Source organism: Triturus cristatus, chromosome 11, assembly GCF_964204655.1.
Source record: "Triturus cristatus chromosome 11, aTriCri1.1, whole genome shotgun sequence".
Classification (NCBI taxonomy): Eukaryota; Metazoa; Chordata; class Amphibia; order Caudata; family Salamandridae; genus Triturus; species Triturus cristatus.
This window is the reverse complement of record NC_140594.1, coordinates 149,915,833-149,938,732: the sequence shown is the minus strand read 5'-3', so window position 1 is coordinate 149,938,732 and position 22,900 is coordinate 149,915,833. Positions and strand designations below refer to the sequence as shown.

Sequence of the window (22,900 nt, the reverse complement as noted above, 5' to 3'; positions counted from 1 at the left end):
ATAGAAACCATACCATAGGTAAGCTAGAACCAGGAAGTAAAGGAGGAGAGGAGTTGGCCTAACGGCTAGGGCGCTCGACCTGGGGAACTGGGTTCGAGTCTCGGTAAGGATGCTGAACAACCTGTGATTCTGGGCAAATCACTTGATCTCCCCATGCCTAACAAAAAAAGAATGTGTGTCCTCATGTACCGTAACTGGTGCTATGTAAAGCGCTCCAATAACCGATTCGGGTCAAGTTCGCGGAATATAAACTCTGCAAAAAAAAAAAAAAAAGTAGCTAGGAATCAAAAGAAAAAATCCTCCACTTTCAGGACTCTTAAGTTGTTATATATAGTCCAATCAGGCGTCAGCACCCTCCAGAATGTTCTCCTCAGAGGCTCAGGATCTCAGATTTTCTAGCACAAGTGTGATCCAGAGTGAAAAGAGAATAGAAGAGCCTCTGAGGGGAGGTGGGTGGGTTGCATGTGAATCTATGAAAGATACCAATACTGGAGAACCACAGATTACATGTAACTATTGTTCTTCTCCAGTATTGGGGTATCTTTCTTAGATTCACATGCCTGAATCAGATTAGAAAGCAGTAAATCCATAATAATAATAGCGAGATCATCATCACAACATAAGCCTATGCATAAAAGAGGCAATATGTAATTACAGATATATCTATCTATATCTACATATATACATCCATAAACAATCATAGAAGATATGTACATAAGAAAATACCAAAGAGGAGTGGGGAAGAACAGAGGTTCACCTTATTTAAAAAGATTACGGAGAACCGACTGTCCCACAGACGTGTCTGCATCGCTGGCAGCCTTCAGACAGTAGTGCTTGGTAAAGGTGTTCCTGCTGGACCACGTAGCAGCTCTGCAGATTTGATGAAGAGGCACACCAGCAAAAAGAGCAGTAGAGGAAGAGTTTGCTCTAGTAGAATGCGCTCGCTGAGTGGTTTGTAATGGTCTGCCTGCTTGTTGATGACCGAAACAAATTGCAGCAGAAATCCAACAAGCAATTGTATGTTTGGAAATTGGGTGTCCTGTATGCATCTTTCCATAAGCTATAAATAGTGGATCCGATTTTCGTATTGAAGATGTCCTTTGTAAATAGAATTTTAGACATCTCTTGATATCGAGAGTATGCAAAGTTCTTTCCGCAGGAGATGGAGGATTAGGAAAGAAAGTCCTTAAAATGATGGGTTTGTTGAATCTGCCCTATGAATAGGTTCAAAGGGGTGCCGCATGAGCTGTGAGAGCACAACGTTAAGATGCCAGGATGGAGGTGGGCGGCGGATGGGAGGAAACATACGAAACAATCCTTTGAAGAACTGCTGAATGATCCTAGAGGAGTAAAGAGAATTGGAACCATCCTGTCGGAATCTTGAGATAGCTGCTAAGAATACTTCAAGAGTAGAATGGGAAAGGCCTAATCTTTCCAAATGTAAAAAGAAAGGCAAAATTTGTTCCGGTTTTGCATGGATTGGATGAATGTTGGCGGCTTGACACCACAGGCAAAAACTTTTCCATTTGAACCTGTAGGTCTTTATTGTGGAAGGTGCTCTAGCATTGGCTAAGACTTCCCTATAGTCCGAAGGAATGTCTAAGTGAGTGAATTTAAGGTGTTCAGGTGTCAGGCCGCTAAACGCAGGGATGCAGGATCCGGGTGGCAGATCAGTCCGTTCTGAATGGATAGAAGGTTCGGTATTGGTTGCAACTGAATGGGATCGCAATCGAGAGAGAAGGTGGAGTTCGGTGAGCCAGAACTGGCGAGGCCACCTGGGAGCTATGAGTATTAGGCGACAAGGCGCCTTCATTTTCAGGAGAACCCTGGGAACCAACGGTATCAGTGGAAAGGCGTAAGCATAGATCCACGACCAGTTCATCAAAAACGCATTACCGCACGATCCTTTGTGGGTAAGCCAGCTTGCGAAGAATGGGCATTTGAGGTTCTGACTGGTCGCGAACAAGTCCACATCGGGTCAACCCCCCTTTTGAAAAATACGATCCAAAGTTGGTTGATGGAGCTCCCACTCGTGATTGGAAACTGCTGATCTGCTGAGGGAATCCGCGCAGACGCTGGAAACTCTCAGGACATGGACTGCTGTCAGACTGATCCGATGTCGGATCGCGCAATCCTAAATTTGCTGAGCCTGCTGAGACAGTAAAGCTGATCTTGTCCCTCCTCGTTTGTTCAAGTAGTGCATACTTGTCGTGTTGTCTGTCCGGATCAACACTGATGCTCCAAGAATGATGGTGCGAAAAGACTTTAGGGCCAGGAAGATAGCTAGCAACTCTAAGAGGTTGATATGCCAGGTCCGTTGCTGAACATCCCATTTGCCGCTGACTGAGTCCTTGCAGGCGTGCTCCCCATCCTTCCAGGAAGGCGTCCGTGGTGATGACGAAACTTGGAGTTTTCACTAGGAAAGAGCAGCCTGCTGTCACGTTCTTCTTGCAAATCCACCAGCGTAAAGCTTCCCAAATCCGAAGATTGATGTGGATGCGATCGTCGAAGGATCCCGAAACCTGTAACCACTGTTTGTTGAGCTCCTCTTGCAGAGGTCTCATCTTGAGACAGCAGTTGGGGTCGAGAGGGAAGCAGGATGAAATCATCCCCAGAAGTGACTTGAACTGCCGGACTGAAACTTACTTTTTTGATCGTAGTAGGTGGGCGAGTTTGCAAAGTTTCAGTTGCCTTTCGTTTGAGACAAAGGCTTGTGTCAGCAGAGTGTCTATGGTGGCTCCCAAGAACGTTCTCCTTTGCGAAGGGACGAGGGAAAACTTGTTAAAAATTGATGGAGAGGCCCAGAGAGTGGAAAAGAGACAGACATCTCTGAGTATGGGCGTTTGCAATTGTGAAAGTATTTGCCTTGATAAGGTTGTCTAAATAAGGAAAAATTTGAATTCCCTCCAGTCGAAGGTGTGCAGCCACCGGTGCTAAAACCTTGGTAAAGACAAGGGGCACGAAACGTAGTCCGAACGGAAGGACTTTGAACTGGAAGTCCGTGCCAGCCACTCTAAACCTCAATAACCTTCTGTATCTGGGTAGAACTGGTACATGAAAATAAGCGTTTTGAAGGTCGAGGGTGGTCATGTGATCCCCCACAGTGAGGAGTTGAAGGAGTTCTTGAAGAGTCAGCATCAGAAGGATAACTTTTTTAGATATTTGTTGAGGGAGCGAAGATCTAGAATGGGACACCATTCCCCCCCCCCCCCCCCCCCCCGATTACTTTTTTATTAGAAAAAGTCTAGAATAGAAAGCGGTTCCTCTTTGCAATTGAGGAACTACTTCGATCGCTCCTTTTCTTAACATCAAATTTATTTGGGAAAAATGCTCTGTGAGGTGAGCTGGAGGATTCGGAGGAAGTTTCTCAAACTCTAAAACATGGCCTCTGGCCACATTGTCCAAGACCCATTTGTCTGTTGTTATAGCTGAACAGTTTGAGTAAAAACGGGAGATTCTTCCTCCAACTTTTAAAGGGGTAAGCGGTAGAGCAGGTGGCAGTTCTCACTGCTTCTTAGACGCATCACGTCGGCGGTAGGAAGACTTTCTTCTATTTTGTGAATAAGAGGTAGTCAGCTGTTGCCTGAAGGATTGTTGGCGCTGACAAGAGTAACATTGGTTACTGTGATAGGAGTGGTATTGTTGTTGCTGATTATAGCCTCCTCGACCAGAGAAGGATCAACGACCTCTAGCGCCACGAAAGGGCGGTTTCTGAAACTGAAGAGTACCGAGAGATCTTGCTGTCTCGGTATCCTTTTTAATGGCCTGGAGGGTCTCGTCAACATGCTGACCAAAAAGAGACTCTGCGTCAAAAGGCATATCAATTATTTTAGCCATAACCTCCTGGCGAAAAGATGTGGATTTTAACCAGCCCTGTCGCCCCAGGACTGCAGCACCTGCCAGTTGTCGAAAATCCTGTAGACGCAACATCCACAGCCGAATCAATCTCAGCCGAGATTCTTTCCCCCTCCTGAAGGATTTTTAGCGCCTCTGACTTAGAGGGCTCAGGCAGCATGTCGATGTAGGGAGAAATGTCCAACCACATTTGTCTATCGTATTGGCCTAGGATAGCCAGTGAGTTAGCTGCACAGACGGTCGTTGCTGCCATGGTCGAAACTTTCTTCCCAATAGCGTCCAGACGTCTCCCATCCCGATCAGGAGGAGCTGACAGCTGAGAGGAGGGATTCCGTGCTAGTCTTTGAGCTACTTGGGCGATAACGGAATCTGCCTTTGGCTGACCTATCAGACATGCTGGCGAATTGTCTGGTGCTTTGTATTTCTTCTCGAGGCGGGGCAGGACCGCAGGGATAGAAGGAGGAGCTTTCATAACCTTTAGTCCTTCCTGCCAAATGAAATCAATAATAGGGATAGACCGTATTTGTTTCCTCGGTTGATCCTTAAAATCTTAAAGGAAACAATCATCCTTCTTTGTTTCCATAGGAAGGAGGAACCGTTGTGTTGCCCTCTCCATGAGAAGATGAAAACCTCTGATGTCAACTGGAGGAGAGCCGACTGGAGCAGGAGTAGAAGGAGGCGGAGTTTGTATCTGATAGTCATCCCATTCCGTAAGGAGTGATCTGTCATCCAATTCTCCTTCCTCCCTATCGTCTTCCTTGGTGTGAACGTGCTGAGAATGACGCGAAGGTACCGGATAATTTGGTCTGGGCGACCTCAATGCTGATTAAGATTGAGGAACGGGTGTAGGTGGTACAGAAGAGGCCGATTCAGATGGAGGGAAACGGCGATAATAATCGTCCAACATGTACTGTAGATTATTTAGAAGAGCCAAATGCATTTGGGCCGGAGGAATTGGATCTGGAGCCGAAAGAACAGTCTCCGGGCAATAATCTTCTTGATCCACATCTTGATATTTAATGAAAAGCTCAGAAGGGCTCCTGGCAGTACGATTCTTCATCATCTTCTCCATAGTCCAGCAACTGGTCTGGTAACACAAGAGGAACCTTAGTAGGGGAGGTGTGAATTGGAGAGAGGACCTCCAAGGAAGCTCCACGTCTTTGTAGCAAAGAAGGCGCTGCTGTCAACGGAGGCAACTGCGTAGACTGTCAGATGATGTAGAAGATGCTGTGGGCATAGACGACGACCAAACCTGAAGAGCCGTGCATGAAGACAGTTGTAGCGACGACGAGGTAGCCGTCGACGACGACGACGAGGCGGCCGTCGGCGACGAGGCGGCCGTCGGCGACGAGGCAGCCGTCGGCGACGAGGCAGCCGCCGGCGACGAGGCAGCCGCCGATGACGAGGCAGCCGCCGATGACGAGGCAGCCGCCGATGACGAGGCAGCCGCCGCCGACACTCTTCTAATCTTCGTCGAAGGAACGTCGACAATAGACTTCACAGCTTTCGTTGACGGGACTGGTCTCACGGCGACGGATACCAGCGTCGACGGCGAGGATGCCGACAACATTCTCTCAGGCTTCGGCGACGATAAAGTAGTAGGCTTTGTCAACGAAGACATCGTCGTCGAGCTCGTCGACGAGGGACCCCGTTTCTGAGGTAAATCTCGGTCAGAAACTTGTTTTGAAGCCTGAGACTTCACAGTTTCTCGGGGGTGTAGAAGGCAGAGTTTTACTCTTAGAAGGTGGAGGAGCCTTTTTTGAAGTAGAAGGCAGCTCAGCACTCTTAGTGGTGTGCTGTGTTTGACACCTTAGCCCCAGGAGAAGAGAAATCCGTGTCAGATGTTCTTAGAAGAAGAAGTCTTATCAGAGGCAATACTTTCAACTTCAGATAAGGGATCGTCCTGATCTTTAATCTTCTGTAGCCACAGAAGCAGACGTCCCTCTCTGTCCCTTAGAGTCTTTCGTGGGAAAGTTCAGCAGATCTTGCAGTCTCTCACCTGGTGGTCAGGATACAAGCAGTAAATGCACTTCTTGTGGGGGTCCTTCTGAAAACAGCCAGAGCTTCCCACAAGTTTCTTTGAAAAAGACATCATAAAATGAATAATTCCTGAAGAAACCTGAGAAGTACTGAGCAGAGCTCAGGGAGACTCCCTTCACATGACGTGCGGCAGAAAATCTAAGAGCCTGAGCCTCTGAGGAGAACATTCTGGAGGGTACTGTCGCCTGATTGGCTGTAGTTTGACTTGGACGAGTCATGAAAGTGGAGGATTATTTACTTTTGATTCCTAGCTACTTTACTTCCTGGTTCTAGGTTACCTATGGTATGGTTTCTAGGCAGGTTTACTGCTATTTTTATGTACCGTGGGACTCCCACTCCGACGACGAGGAATGATACAGGCATGTGAATCTATGAAAGATACCCGGAGAAGGAAACTGACGTCAGCGCGCCAGGGTGGGACTTGTATGACCTCGCTGACGTCATGCCCGCGGACAACGTCGGGCGGAGTCGCGTGGTGCCCCCCCCCGGCACGCAGAGATGCTGTGGCAGAAAATTTTCCGGATCCAGTCTCACGCCTGGGGCTAATTCTACATTAAGGAATCTGCGGCTAGTAGTCTCTATCAGATGAACCTATTTACAACAGGGGACTTGAAAAGAGAAGGCTGATCAGGAAGCCTGAGGAAGGCTGAAATGGCCGAGAGGTAGCCTTTGAGAGTGCGAGACATGCGATCATACTGAGGTGGCATGGAGGAAGGGGGATGCCACGAAGGGGGGGCGTAGCCCCTTTAGAATATCTGCAAAACCCACCTGTCCGACGTGATGGTGCGCCAGCGGGGGAAGCGATGTCGAATCCTGTCGCCCACTGGTGTATCGTGGCCCTGAAAGGTTGAACTAGTAGGGTTTGAAGGCTGCTGCAGAGGGGGCTGTAGTGGACTAGCTCACCTGCTGGCCCCCAGACCCACGGCGCTGGTTCCCTCGTCCACGGCCGCACGGAGGCTGAACAACTTGCACCAGCCTGTGGCTCTGGGCGGGACGTGGCAGGGCACCCCTTCCGTAGCCAAGAAAGGGGCGAAAGGCAGACTGCCCAGGGCGGGTGGTGGAGGAGCCCACGGACCTGGCCGTAGCCCAAGAGTCCTTAAAGCACTCCAGCGCTTTGTCTGACTTGTCGCCAAAAAGGAGACGGCTATCAAAGGGCATATCCATAATAGTGGATTTGACATCCCCGGAAAAAAAAAACAGTTGACCTCAAACAGGCGTAGTGTCGAAGGGCTACTGACGTGGAAATCGTCCTGGCAAGTGAGTCGGCGGTATCCAGCCCACAGCGGATGGTAAACTTCGCTGCGTCACTCCCCTCAGCAACTACACGGGAGAGCACAGCCCGGGCCTCCTCCAGGCACTGGGGCAGCACCTGCGCTACTGTATCCCACACAGAGTGGGTGTAACAGCCCAACAGACATACAGTGTTTACCGGCCGCAGTCCTAAGCTGGAGGAAGAAAACATTTTCTTCCCAAGGTGGTCCAGCTTTTTGGATTCCCTATCGGGTGGTGCGTTAGGGAATGCCATTTTGGAGGTGGAGGCTTGGACCACCAAGATCTCGGGGGTGGGGTGTTGGGAGAGGAAAGTAGGGTCGCCCGTGGCCGGGCGGTGGCATCGGGCAATCATCCTGTCCACAGGAGCCCCTGCGTTGGGCTGGGACCAGGTGCCTAAAAGGATGTCCATGAGGGCTTCATTAAATAGCAGCAGGGGCTCCGAAGAGCTTGCTGCCGGTTGAAGTACCTCTGTCAGGTGGTTAGTCCTGACTGCCACTGTAGGTAGCTCAAGGTGGAGGGCCTCGGTTGCCCTACACAACACCACTGCGTCTCCTCCGTAGCCACAGTAGGAGGAGACAACATGCCAAGGTCTGGTGAGGTATCCAGACCACTGGCTTTCCCCAGTTCCTCTCTCCAGTCCGGTTCATAAACTAGCTGGTCGGTTAAAGGGTCCCCAAACCCCTCCAAGTCCTCACCCTCCGCTGGTTGCCAATCTGGTCCCAAAGACCAGGGTAGAACAGGGGCACAAAAGTACCCATCGGTGTCGGTCCGGTTCTGTGTCTATCTCGAGGTGGAGGCCAGGGTCGACGTCAGCTGGGGACGCAGCAGACGCCGGCTGCGGACGTGGTGCTGGTGGAAACAGCACCGGGGGAGGCTTAACAAGGTCAACATGCGCCGATCGGATCCAAGGGGACCCTGCGGCGCAGAGATCAAAGCAGTCGGTGCCAAAGGCCTAGGGGCCCAGCTGAGCCAGTGGGGCCCGAAGGCACGCCGGAGGAGTATGGCTGCCCAAAGATGACATGCATCACTTTGTAAAACTGACGAAGCTGGGCAGGGGTCTCTGCCGGTCCCGGGAAGGGGGGAAACCAGGAGCTGACCCTTCGGGCTCCGCACGCGGAGCCGTGGGAGGGGCACCACCTGCATCCGTCGCGTCAGCCGACGGACGGGGAGCAGTCGAAGAGCGACTTACCTGACCCTGAGTGCAAAGACTTGGATGAAGAATGGTGTTGGCTTTGCGACTGGTCCCTCGACCTCCTACGCGACCGGGACCTCAAGCGTCACGGAGCCGACTGCCAGGCCTCAAGTAGCTTTCGGGACTGCTCCCGCAAAGACTTCGGGGCCATGATCCGGCAGTCGGAGCACGACTTGGGGTCGTGGTCGCGCTCCAGGTAGTAGAGGCATACGTGGTGCGAATCCGTCACCGACATCAGTCGGTTACAGGAACCACAGGCCTTGAAGGCGGGCATCCCTCGTGCACCACGAGTTGATGGACTCAAAAAACGATGTGAACAAAAGTCGAGAAAAAGTTAGTCAAAAAGTGACTGGAGGTACTGCTCTCTCCGGATCTGCGCTTGCTGGTGCAGAGAAAGAAAGAACTGACCTCAGCGCGCGAGGGCGGCGTCTATGTAACTACCGCGATATAATCTTGGCGACCATGACGCTGAAAGTGGAGTCGACCGACGCCACCTTCTGACGCGCAGAGGTACTGCTGACAAAAAAACGTACCCGATCCAGTCTGACGCCTGGAGGTAATTCTAAGGTAAGGAATCTATAACTAACTGTTTCTTTCAGATATCGTATGCAATGTGTTATAGGAGTTATTAGGTATCCTTCACATATGTTATAAAAAAGGAAAATAAACAGGTCACCATGTTTCAGCCATACTTGCACCCTCTTGGGTTGTTGGCTTTTGTCAGGAGCATGAACAAGTTCTCTGGATCTCTCTTTTACGATACTGTATATTTTTTCCTGATTTCAGAAGTGCTCTCTTACCTGGAGTGTTTTTTTTAGACATTATGTCCTTTTCTTAATGACAGATGGTTGCGGTCACATCAGGAGATGAAAGGGTAGCGGTTCCCGTATTTAGGATCTGTCCGCGACTGGAAAAAACCCTTCCTGACATGCTTCCTTTGCTGGAGCAAGGATATGGATAGAGAGTGTGATAACTGGTCGAGTGCCATGGACAGCTCCATCTCACACTTCAGGATGCCCTTGCAATACACAAGCAGCACTCCTCACTTAGCCCGTAATCTTGTTTTGGGCCCAAGCACCAGAGACATAGTGGAAAGGGTCTGAGAGCTGCGGGTGCCACCTTAAAATCTTTGGGGCAGACATGCTGCACAACACACAATAAAACAAACTTTGAGAAAATTGTTTCACAGAGAAGAACTCTTGACCTTTGTCAAAGATCACAGAAAAAGGAACTGATGCCACACAAATCTATATCCATGATGTAATGCCCAGGGAGGATCACAAGGTTGAGTCAGAGCTGTGGTACAACCTACCAGCACCAGAACTTATTTAATCTTTTATAGATCCTCTCTGGCACCTATAGAAGAATGAAGAGGTGACATTTGTTAAAAGAAATATCCATCAGAATGCCAACGTACTATCATTAGGTAGAACTTAAAATTGGCAATCTGAAAAGAAATGCAACTTCAAAACGAAACTTCTTTACCGTTTTTGCTGTGCTACCTATAAATAAGTCTGGATTGTTATGGTTAATGTTAATTATGAATGGTTTGCTTGATCTGATAATGAAAAAAAAGCCAAAACTGGTGCACACTCTTACCTACAATCCTTTGTCCATCATCTGTTCTCAGACGAACAATTTGCATTTTCACATTGGAACCACTGACCGAAGCTAGAACCCCTTCTACCTTTGTCCAAACACTAAGTACGGAACCACACAAAACGTAATATGTGCGACAGCGTAGACCAATTTCACATACTAGCCCCAGGCTTGCTTTCTTACAGTTTCCTCTCCTGTGAATAAAAAGAAAAAAAAGAGTCAATTATTTTTGCTATGTATTTTACTTCTTTTGGGCAACAAGGTGCTGTAAGAGTTAATGTAAGCAGCCAGTATCTCATAACAGAAGGAAATGTTACCTTAATGACGATTTCAGTCCATACTTCCGAACCGTTAGAAGACTGCATCATAAGCAGTACTAGAAGAAAGTTGATCCAAATGTAATGCCGCATTTGTGAAGGACCCCACTGCAAGTGTCCTCTCAGTGTGCACCCACATACCCACCATTTCCATCTGGCCCTCCTTACCCCTTGCATAACCAATCATCCCAGTTCAGTTTCTGTGCTATTGTCATGCATGCTGTAGCACAGTATATATTTATTAACAATTGCCTGGTCTTTTTCCTTCTAAAATGATGGAGGAGGTTGAACCCAGTCATAAGGGCTAGGAATGCACAAAACTTTCCATTTTGCATTGTAGACTTTGCAGCTGTGTTGTTTGGTCAAAAATCACAATAAAGGATTAAAATATAACCTAACTTTTTCGTTTTTCATAACCGGTTTAGTGCCAAACATCTTTAAAAATAAATAAAACAGAGGTCAGTAAAGCCGATTTTCTTTCCCGGCACCCATCTCAAAAGGAAATGACATACGTGCCTTTCCCAGCACCGTGCAGGGCGTACAGAAAGTGTCAACACAGTTTCACACCAAAACTATCTTGAGATCAGCTTTCAACAACAATAACACAGTGTTTGCCTACAACCAGTGGCCCGTAGCATATGTTACGAGAAGTAGGGATACACAGCTGTGTGCCCAAAACCAGGAGGCCGGCAGCGATCGGTAACCTGTGGAGGCTTATGGTGACACTGACTTAAAATAAAGTTACCAAGGCTAATAACTTAAAGATCCCTTCCCCTCCCTCCCACCCCTTTCTTTTCCACACCAGCCGTGTATGCCCCTTTCCTCCTAAACACCCACTAGTCCCTTATGTACCCACAGATGGGAATTGCACGTGCATTTAGTGGGGGGAGCAAGTGCAGAATCTGTAGGTACTTAGGGTATGCCATTTCTCTGAATTTCTGAATTCTGTTGAGAACAGGCGTATAAAAGGGACACCAAGTACTGCGTATGTTGCTGCTTTATTTTCTTGAAGGGTGACATACCCTGACACCAGTCCCAGGATGCTTGTTTCCGGTCCAGGGAGGACCTGGCCTGGCAGTTCGGTCTGGACTGTTCCCATGGGGCACAGGGTCAAGACTGATTTGCATATGGCTGGGTCCAAATTGGGGTGGCGTAGTGGGCAAAAGAACAATGGATTTAACCCAGATCGTTTGACTGGGGGAGAATGCTTGCATTGTCAGCATTCCGTCCATCATTTGTTTACTGTAACACGTAGCAAACGCAGCACTGCGCGGGGGTAGGGGGGAATAACAGGATCGTTTGTAAGATCTAGCGAATACGAGGCAGCACCTTCATTTTGACTGCTGGGACACGTCACGACCAAGCTAGTCGCAATCTCCCCCATTCCGCCAGCGACTTATTTGTCAGCTCTACAAGGGCCCTGTAATTGATCACCATGGTCTTCGCAACTGTGGGAGTGAGTTGTATACCCAGGTATGGGATGGTGTCCGCTGCCCAGACTAAAAGGAATCAGGCCCAGAGTGCTGCTTTATGTGCAGGGCTGACCAACAGGTTTAGTATCTGGGAGTTTGTCAAATTGACTTTAAACCCCCAAGACGTCACCGAAGCTCTGCAGGTCCTCCAATAGCCTCAGTAGGGAGTTCATTGGATCCACTAACAAGAGGATTACATCGTCCACGTATATGTGGAGGAGTGTGGAGTGGAGTGGAGTGTGGCTCAATGGTTAGAGCGGCAGACCCTGAAGCAGAGTTCTGGCCAGGGACCAGGGTTCGATTCCCGCCTCGGCGGGGCTTGGGCTCAATTTCCTCGGACCTGTCTATTCTCGCCTCGGTGCCTATTCTAATCACGAGCCCCACGCTGCAATTCTGGGCAATAGCTTGCTTAGCCTCCTCACCGTCCCCAACAGTGCTAAGGATGCCTGGCTTCACCCTGGGGGTGCCCAGGAGTGGACACTTCACAGGGAAAGCCAGGAGGGGTTCCACAGCGGTATGAGTATCAGCGCCAGGAAACCGCAAAAGGCGACACCGCAAGGTGTCCGTCTGGTGACAGTGCTCTCTATAAGTACCTTGACATTTACATTTACATATGCTGATGGTATGCGTCTCTGCGCCAAATCAAATGCCAGTAATCTGCATTGCGCCAAGGGTTCCATTTAGAGTGCGTATAGAAGCGGGGAGAGGGGGCAACCTTAACGGGTGCCCCACATGATCTGGAATAGAGCTGAAGACACTCCATTGACACGAAGAAATGCCCTTGGGGCACTAAAGATACAGCTTATCCATTTAAGAAATGTCTCACCAAACTCTAAATTACGAAGCGTTTGGAACAAGTACGGCTATTGGATGTGATCAAATGTTTTCTCAACATCGATGGATAGGAAGAGTGCTTCTTTTTGTGATCTCTTGCTGATGGCCAATAGGTTTAATAGCCTTTTAGTGTTGTCTGCACTCTGTCTCGTTGGAATGAAGCCTGATTGGTCTGGGTTGATCAGTCCCGCCATTACCGAATTCAGATGGGAGGCTAGCACGCTAGCAAAGATCTTCGCATCGATGTTAAGGAAGGAGTTGGGTCTGTAAGATCCACACTTCTTTGGGTCTTTCCCAGATTTCAGTATGACCGATACAGATGCCTCCAGCATTGATCGTGTCAGGGTCCTGGATTCACTAAAGGAGTTAAAAAGTCATGTGAGGATGGGGGCAATTCTTGACAAAAGGATTAGTAGAATTGGGCTGAGAAGCCGTCCGGTCCTGGCGCCTTCGCAGGTTTCAGCCGCACGATGGCTGAGATTACTTCCTCTATCCTTATTAGTTGGTCCATCTGGGACGCTACTGCCGTTGGCAGGGGCGTCACTGGGGCTTCAAACAAGTAGAGGATCTGGTCTCACCATGGGCCGTCGGAGTACAAGGTCTGATATAAATCCTTGAAGGTTGACACAATCTCCGCGTCTGAGCACACCTCACTGAGTCAACGGATCCAGACAGGGTTTTGAGTGTAGTCTATGCACAAGCATAAGGCAGTAGGTATCGCTGCAGAGGAAGAATTTGTGCTTGAGCCAGAGAAGGGCGTATTCTGCCCTGTCAAGGTCCAGGCGTTTCTAGTGTAGCCTCTAACGTTACAAGTCATGCCAAACCCTAGGGGCCCCTGTATATTTGTGTATAGTTTCTAGCTCAGAGACTGCTTGCTCCATCATCTTGTTCTCTGCTGCCGAGATGGCGATAAACTCGCCTCCCACACAGATTCTAGGCGGGGGGAGGGGGAACGGGACTTCCACTTAAGTCATCCCGAGGGCTTTGCGAATTGCTGTAATATTGGTAGGGGATTGCAATAGCACATGGCGCAGTCTCCACCAGGCCGCACTGGTTTGGGGGGTTGCCTGTCCGCAAGGATGTCATGATCATGGCAAGGTCCGAAAGGGTGTGGTTCAATGGTTGCCCCTCCCACACGGGTCATAGTGATGGAGTCACAAGGAAATGGTCAATGGGTGCACATGTTGTGTGTGCAGCTAAGTAAAAGGTATAGTTCCACGAGGAGGGGTGAAGCCTTCGCCACAGGTTGCAGAGTCCCTGCAGGCCACTGCAAGCCTGCTGCCATGAATGGTTTGGGAAGAGCTCTGGCTGAATCAATCAAGCGTGGGGTCCATAACTAGATTAAGATCTCCCCCAATGAGCACAGATAAATCTGAGGTGGCAAGTACCGGCCCTAGTGCGTTTAGGATGAAGGGTTCTTGGTGCTCATTTGGGACATATATGTTTTCTAGGGTGAAGGCCAAGGATCCGGATAGCTAGAAGGCGTCCTCTACTCTCAGCAATTGTGGCTAGAAGCTTGCCACTAAACTTCTGTGAAAATAGAATAGCTACCCCATTCTTCTTCACCGGCCCCGAGGACCATAATTGACGGGGGAGCCAGCAGGAGTGCATGCGGCCGGTGTCTTTGGGGAGGAGATGTGTTTCTTGTGATAAGCATATGTCGCCTTTTGCACTCTCCAAGAGGGTTATTTAGCCCTCGCACGGTTAAGACCAAGTATTTTTATCTCTTTAGCCATGGCCTGAGGAGGGGTGCAGGGAGCTCAGTACACTTTGGGTGGGGGCTTATGCGGAGTATGAATCAAACCAGGGGGGAGTAGCAAGATGCTTACCATATCGAATTGGGAGGGACTGGTGCGGAGAAGTAAGCAATACCATATAGTAAACCCCCCCAAAAAGAAGAAACATCTGAAACAAACATAACAGCATCAGCATGACATCAGTCAGTCACAATAATCATATTTGAAAGGGACGATAGCCCGTGAGGATATGGAGAGAAAGTCTTGGATTCCACCAGCTCGGTGCCATGGACTCATTGGGTGGGGGCGCTAAAGGACCGTAGCATGGCTCGCACGTCTCTCTGGCCTCGCCTCTTATCAGGCATCCTGCCTAGTTGGTGCAGGGAATCTAAGGAGACTCCTGTGACACCAGCGACCCAGATAGTGTAGTAAGTATTGTAGGAGAGTAGGGTCTGCTTTCTATGTTCACCTCCACTTTTTGCTTTTGCTTCACTGGTTTTCGACTTAGATGTGGCTGTGGGCCTGCCAATCAGACCCACAGCCCAGCTGTTCTCTCTCTAAATTCATACTATGTACTTTAGGTGTATAACCCAATTGGTAAGGATCACCTTATTGGCCCCTGTATAGTGTACCTTAGGTACCCAGGGCATAGGTGTACCCTAGGCCTACCAGGGGCTGCAGCATGTATTGTGCCACCTCTGGCCTGGCCTTCCATTATGACACAACTGGCTGATCACTCAGCTGGGGCAAGGTCGTGTAATCACCCCTTGCTTAGGTGTAGTATTCCTATACATAGACACATGTGTACCTATCAGCCACTCCCATGGCAGGCCTTAACAATCCTGGAGGCAGAGTGCTTGGTAACATGTGAGATGGTGCCCTAGCATGAGCTGAGCCTGTCTGCAGCTTTCTGAACCATGTCCTTATAGCTGTTCTATGATATAGCCTACCATATACTCTTAAAGTGCCTTATAATCTTAAACGGTTATGGTAACTATGGTTTGGCTTTATCAAAACATGTTGTGTAAGGTGTCTAACACTTTGGAATACTACCCCCACACCATTTCTGGCAATGAGGATATTATTCCTCCCTTCTAGAGGGAGAAGACATGTTGAAACCTACTTACCCGGTTAAAGTTAACCAGAGCCCCAGCATCACAAAATGGATGCTGCTGCCACAGACACAAGTCTGACCTCCTGCTGCTGGGAGTCCTTCCAGCGAGGGAGGCTTGGACAATAGGTTTCCTGCCTTGGGAGGTGCGAGCACCACCCCAGACAGCAGTTAGTGTATTGGGGCAGGGAGGGATGAAAGAAACTAGACACTGCCTGGGGCACACAAGGTGTCCCATGCATAGTCCAGTTCAAACCGGCGCTGGGGCACTCCAGCCCCGGCTCTGGCACGAAACTGGACAAAGGAAAGGGGGTGTAACCACTCCCCTTCCTGGTCCCACCCATAGGAGGGACCTTGCAGGTAGCCCAGCCAACTAGCCCAGTATATCAGTAGGTAGCTGAGCCCTGCAAAATTAGATTATCCTGAATCTGCAACTTGAACAGAAACTCTGGACCTTCGACATTCGACCTCAGGAAGAAGACTGAAGAAATCTCCCTTGTGGCCAAGGAGTGACCACCCTGGGCAACCAGGCACTATCCAGCGACCGCTGCTTGCTTTGCGACTGATCCTACGAGGGACGACTGCAGAGACTGACCAGCGCCGAGACTTCCAGACACCTCTGAACCAGATCCACATCTACAGCAAAGCTGAGACCCGTGGAGGCGACGAGGGACGTGGGACCGGCGACTTGGGAAAAGTGGCTAGTAACTGACTAGCGCGACTTCTGAGGCTTCCTCGAGGCTGTGCTTGGGGAATTGAGAAGCCCCCATCCCGAGCACCATCTGCAAAGAAGATCAGCTCCCCACACTTCACGTGTTCTGCGTGGGGCCCTTCTGCACCCGAGTTGCTCGACGTGTTGTCCGGTTGCTGGCCCGTTGGCTAGTGACCTCTGCGACGACGAACCTTTGATTTCATCTTCCTGGTCCGGCTCCTCCAGACTGGCACTCGCTCCTCTGTGAAAGAGAAGCACCCCAGACCTTCCTGGTCTGCACCAGAAGCAAGTCCTCCATCCTGCGTGGGATCCGCTTGCCAAGGCTTGTTGGGTCCTAACTCGACATCGATGCCGCCGACAGCAAGAGCCTTCGTGGGACAGCTCGCCTCCTGGTCCTGGTCGTCTTCGATGCCTCCTGGTACCCGTGGCTGCTGCGACAAGCTTCACCTCTTCCCCTGCATCTGCACGACATTGCCTGGTTCCTTCCTGGTTCCTTCCCGGCTCCTGGCTGGTGACCTAGACTCTGTCCCTTCTGCTTGCAGGTATCCTTCCTTCTTGATTCCATCCTTGGGATCCACCGGACACTCTTCACTGACTGCCTGTCAGCAACTTTCCTTCAGGCATCCATAGAAGTCCACGACGAAACCCGACGCAAGTTCACACCTATGCACACGCAGCCCGTGGGCTAGGTAACTTGAGTACTCCGGTGCTCACAAGGGTATTGACTATCCTAGGGTCTAGTTTCCAAGTCTCGAACTCCTAGCTATTCCAGAAGTGTCCTAAAACTGTTAATTTCTAACAACTACTATTACGCATTACGCGTGAGTGATTCCACTCTGCACCTGAATCCCGTGGGCCTCCCACTTCCTAACCTTTGGTAGTATAGTGTAGCCCCAGCGATTCCCTAGGCCTAGGCCTATCCTGTGTTCGTGAAAGTGGTTCTTATACCACTTACTTAGTATATGGTTAGCGTGGCCCCTAGGGCCTAACTGTATTACTTACCTGTATTACTTACCTGTGTGACTTAATGTATGCTTAAATAAGACTGTGTTGTACTTACCTCGAATCTCATAAAGAGTGCTGAGGGTTTGACTAGAATAAATACATTCTATTTTTATATATATCTGTTGTGGTGTCCTTTCATTTGGTATTCAAGGGATTACTTATGGTATAACAGCTGGCTTCACATGCCATACAGAGTTTAGCCTAAGACTGCTCTTGTCCATGCTACCACTAGGATAGCTGGTCTATAAGGTTGACTTTACAACCAATCACCATAAGGGTTGTTTGGACTGATACAAGGTGTACACTAGAATTAGTGACATCATATATCAGGCCAACTTCTCACAAGTACTGCTTCTCTTTCTTTAGCTATGGTGGCTATGTCGTGTTTGAGGCTCCAAGAAGCTATCCCTGCACGCAGCCATCTGTGCAGTTTTCTTTGATGACCGGCCACTGTCTCTGGGCCTGCCACTGTCAAAACTATCTTTAAAAGAATAAGCCAGGAAAGCAAACTTAATTTCCCAACATTCATCTCAACAAAATAACTTCTCCAGATTTCCTGGGACACATCTGAGCAGGAGTGAACACACTCAATTTCCTATCCTGCACATACAAATTGAGAGTGGACAATACCAGGGCATCCCGCATCTGTTTGGACATATGACCAGAAGCCCTGCTACCTAAAACCACCCATCATGTGTCTCTCAAAACCCCACCACACACACCATTCTTGCCCTCACACATAGACCCCAAAAGAACGAGTTACTAACCTTCGGTAACGATGTATCTGGTAGAGACACAGTCTAGACGCAGATTCCTTAACTTAGATTCTTTAACTTAGAATATCCCCAGGCGGTAGACTAGATAAGTAAAAAAATTCCCAGCAGTACCTCTGCGCGCTGGGGGGCAGCGTCGCCAGGCTCCGTCCTGATGTCGTCCACGGATATTACGTCAATGGAGCAATACAAGTCCCTCCCGGCACGCTGACGTCAGTTTTCTCCTGTGAAACTTTTATTTGCCACAACGCGGAGCCACCACAGAAACAGTGTGGGAACCGGGTGCCAAAAAGGATAAAAAATCTTTGAAACAACAATGACAATAAAGCATAGAATGAGTAGAAACATCACAATGTAGGTCAGAGAAAAGAGTACCTAAAACTGTAAAGGACTGAAGGGAGAAAGAGTACCTGCCCCTAGAAACAATTTTGCAGAAGCCAAGAGCCATGCCCTCCTATGTGGCAAAACAGCGCTGGAAATAAATGTAATGACAAACTATAGGCAGTCTGCAACCACAGGATGTAACAGGAAAGGGCAACAAGACTGGAACAACAGGACTGCTGGAAATTGAACAAATTTCTACAACATGAAAGAATGTGCAACTATGCACCCCATAAATGACCTATTGACTGTAGTACAGCCAAAAAGACCCTAAAAGCAATTGACCACAGCGTAGTCAAGGAGATCCCAAAGTAATGGGAAAGGAATAGATGAGGGTAGAAGAACATGAAAAATCCCCACATTTGAAGAACGTGGGTGGAGGAACGTGGAAGGATGCATAACTTCACCACCAAAGGACGAGAATGGGTGTGAAAGCAACAGATAAGCAGAATGCGACATCCTGCCCCGGAGGGAGGTGAAGCAGACCACCCCGCAGGAAGACCAAGGCCACCTGTAAGGAGGCAAGTGGGTAGAACCCAACCTGGTAAGGTCCTCGCAGAACGGGGAGGCTGGGTGGGTGTTAAGGAATCTTCGGATAGACTGTGTCTCTACCAGATACATCATTACCGAAGGTAAGTAACCATTCATCTGATAGAGACATCTAGCCGCAGATTCCTTAACTTAGAATGGATACCAAAGCTATATACCCCATTGGAGGAGGGTCTGCGATTGAAACCTACCAACTTCTCAAGAGAACGAATCCGTCAATAATATCGACTAAAACATGGTGGGGACTGCAATACCGGTGGGGCTGACACCAGACCCATTAAGCTCAGGATGGAAGTATGAGCAAGGGGAGCAAAGGTACCACATACCATCAGGAGGAGGGCACAAGCCCTCTTTCGTCCAGGCAGGGACGAAATCAAAGCGCAGAACCAGAATGGTCAGCGCATAATGGAAGAATGCCAAAAACTTCTACAAGGAAGGAAAATGAAGTACAGGATCCCCATGGATCCGTTCGAGACAAGGTCCCAGAGAAGGCACAAAAAGAGAATGGCAGAGTCAAGCATTTAACTGAGCATGCACAACAGTGGATGCTAAAAAATGACATGCCAGGGGACAGATGTCACCATGCTGAGATACAACCATGACTACCAGTAGACACCTGTATGTGGATGACAGAAATACACATAACCACACCACACAAATGCAAAAGCCAAATTAAATGGAACGACAACACCACATGTGCGTCGTCGAGAAAGACGGGCGCATCACCAGGTAGTCAACCGACCAACCGTACCCAGATGTACAATGGCAAAGGACACCGGCAAGGCCAGGCACTCAGAAAAAGCAATCTCCTGTGAGAACGAGAGAGAGAGAGAAAGACAGAATCTGGGGCAAAACTCCAGGAACCGCAGCAAGGAAAACTGAACATGCTGGCCTTCTTGTCGTGTGTCCCCCCTCTTGACAGAATACATATAGATATATACGAAAAAGTCATGCACAATGGAAGACAAAGGGAAACTCAAAGAGCAGCCCTAGATAATAGGGAGCCGCACAATAGGTACCAACGGCACCTATGTAAAGCATTATAGGACATATAATGGAAGCATCGCAGGACATAATGTCAAGACACTAAAAAGGCGACACCATCCTCCTCATCTGGGAAGGAAACCTGGTCTCCTGCGTGACAGGCGAGGGTACTGACCATCACAAACGAGGAATGAGTCAAAGACACAGAGTGACAGAAAGAATGTGTACAAAGCCATAAAAAGAGACTGCATGATGCCAGAGAGTATCCTAGGCAGAATATGACCACTGAAAACAGGAGCAGGAACGGGGAGCAGAAGCACCTGAGCTCTGCGCAGCAATGAATAGAAGGACTTGGGATGGGCAGAGGGAATTAAGGGCACAAGGCAACACGCAGCACTGACGGGTCCGGCGTACCTCCACTGCCTATAGGCAAAAACCCCGACAGGGTCTGAGCCGTGAGAGAAAACCTAATCCAAGAAGAGTAGACAATGCCACAAGAATAGGACGCAACCAAGACAGTGGCGAAAGGGATACCACAGCACCACGTGACAGTGTACACACCCAGTGTGTACTCGCATGTCGTGTCCGCATAGAACACAGACAAACTGTTCCGGAGAGGAACAAAATATGCCCACAAGGGACACGTGCTTACGTTTAAGATAGCCAACGTGACCAAAGAACAGAGGGAAAGCTGAATGAATAGCCAAAGGCAAGAATGGGTGAACGTGAACACGCTAGGGTGAGCCTGGTGTGGCAGAAACCCAACAATACTCTGGAGAAGGCTGCATCCAGAGAAGCAGGGGAGTGCCACAGATCAACCGTAGGCTACAACACAGAAGCTCCAGGAGAGAGCCACACCAAACCTGGGTGTCTCACCATAGGACCTGTCCTACAACAGTAGGAAGAGTTTTTTAGGAAGCAAGATTACCTGCATTTATGACCGACTACTCACAACCCGTGAAACACCAGGATCTGAACACAGAACCTTTGGAGTAAGAGCCTGAGACCTTAACCACTAGGACACGGTGACTCATCGCAACAAAGGGAGAAGTCTACAGTAGAATCCATAGGACAAGTCCCCAGAGGGACAGAAAATGTACGAAGAAGACTCAGCGGGAGCCTTCGAAACTTCCTAGGCAAGGAAGAACAGCTACACAAGAGCCAACGAATCGCCCACATAGGGTATGTCACATCCCTACAAAAAGAAAGGGACACCTCTTGATACAAGCTCGTAGACAGAGGGCTCAAAAAAGGAAATGCAGAAAACAGCTGGGCTAGCCGTACCAAACACAGGGAATAACAGCTGATTAGCCATGCAAAACGTCTGGGAAATAACGTCGTGAACCCATAGACGAATACAGGAAAAGCTGACAATGAAATTAAAAGTCCACAATGAGGACTATAAACTATGGAAGTCATGGGAACACAGACATCAAGCGCTGGACCGCCGAGTTAGCATGACTGTCAAACAGATTGATCCCATCAAAGGGGAGATCCTCGAGACGCTCCTGAACATTTTCAGGGAAACTGCCATCGCGCAGCCAGGCATGGTGATGCCGAGCAATGGACCTAGCCGTAGCCCGACCCATGGAATCAGTGGTGTCCATGGTCGACCGGATGGAAAACTGAGCCATGTCACGGCCACCACGAAGCAGCCGGTCCAGGTCAGCACGAGGGCCCTCAGGCAAAGATGGAAGGAGGCGCTCGACTGAGTCTCAAAGGTCAAAAGTAGCCCGAGCAAACACGCAAGACGTGTTCAGAGGCCAAAGTCCCGAGCTGGTGGTCGCAGAGACATGGCAGACTCCGGACTCCAAACATCTAGACTCCCTAGTGGGAGGAAGCAAAGGAGGACGAGAAGAAGAAGAGATTGCTGCCTGGACTACTAGTCCTTGAGCCCTAGGATGGAGGGACAAACAGGTAAGATTCATCTGGAGCTGGGCGATGGTGATGCCCAATAGCACGACCCATAGGGTCCCCCGATGAGGGTCTCGCCCAAGTACCCAGAAGGATGTCATGTAATGACCCGCCAAAAGGCAGCAAGGGCGCCACCTCCACGGCACCCTGGTAGAGAAGATCCAACAAAGGATCAGAAGGCAGAGAGACTGAGGGCTGATGCATCTCCAAGATATTCGCAGCCCTGCGAACCGCCCTCGCAAACGCCGCACTGGCCTCTGTGGCCATCCTGGGCAGCGACCGCAAGTCATCGGTAGGGGACGGTTGCAGGCTTATCTGTCCACCAAACGACAGTGCAGAATGAAGAGCCCGCCAGTGACCCATGGGCACCTGCTCCAAGGAGCAGCTTAACAACCCTGGGGGTGGTGAACCCTCTGGGGCCTCGTCCTCTACCAACAGAGGAACAGCCGGGGACTGCACCGGCAAATTGACCGGTGTCGGTTCGATGTCAACGACCACCGAAGAAGACTCGTCAGCCTGGTGTCAGGCCACGTCGTCTAGACCTCCACAGAGGCGGTAAAATGCTGGGAGAAACGGCGTCGACTAGGAGTCGAGCACCGTGCTGCAGCTGCATCCAACGTCGAAGCAGGGAGCCCCGCAGGGCTGTGCGGAGACGTTACAGGAGGGCTTGACATGTAGCTGGGATGCCCCTCCGAGCCGTGTCCCGATGTCGCAGCGACTCTGGAACGGGAGTCAGGGCACTCGATCGGCGCAGAGAACAAACACTCCGGCGAATCCCCGTACCGAGTCCCTACACCCTCGGTGGGGCCCGAAGGGGTGCCACGGAGAGGGGGGGACCCAAAGATGGCCTGCTAAGCCCTAGAATAGGATTCCATCTGGATCCGAATCGCCCCAGCAGCAGTGAATTGTGGGTAGGTGGGGACCGACTCCTGTGGGCACGTGTCCGGCGAAGACCGAGAGCAGCGAGCTCCGATGTCACGGTTATGCGAGGCTGCCGCCGCCGATAGGTGGTGTTGGTCGACTCTGCGTTCGTCGTTGGTGTGATCGCCAGAATGACATCGCAGTATCTACTTAGATGCCAGCCCCTGTGCGCGGATGTACGTTGTTTATACAACATTGCACAAGTGCAGAGCCATGCAAGGCACTGACCACTG

General features: G+C 49.8%; 1 protein-coding gene across 7 annotated transcripts in view; it reads right to left on the bottom strand.

The window, feature by feature from the left end:
- Positions 1–22,900, bottom strand: part of SBNO1 (strawberry notch homolog 1) — a 1,282,279-nt gene that overhangs the window by 66,459 nt on the left and 1,192,920 nt on the right. For all 7 annotated transcript variants that reach the window (XM_085634811.1, XM_085634813.1, XM_085634807.1 and 4 more), the window contains one exon: positions 9,959–10,152. In XM_085634811.1, the coding sequence (XP_085490937.1) occupies positions 9,959–10,152 (194 nt within the window). The remainder of the gene's footprint in view (positions 1–9,958; positions 10,153–22,900) is intronic.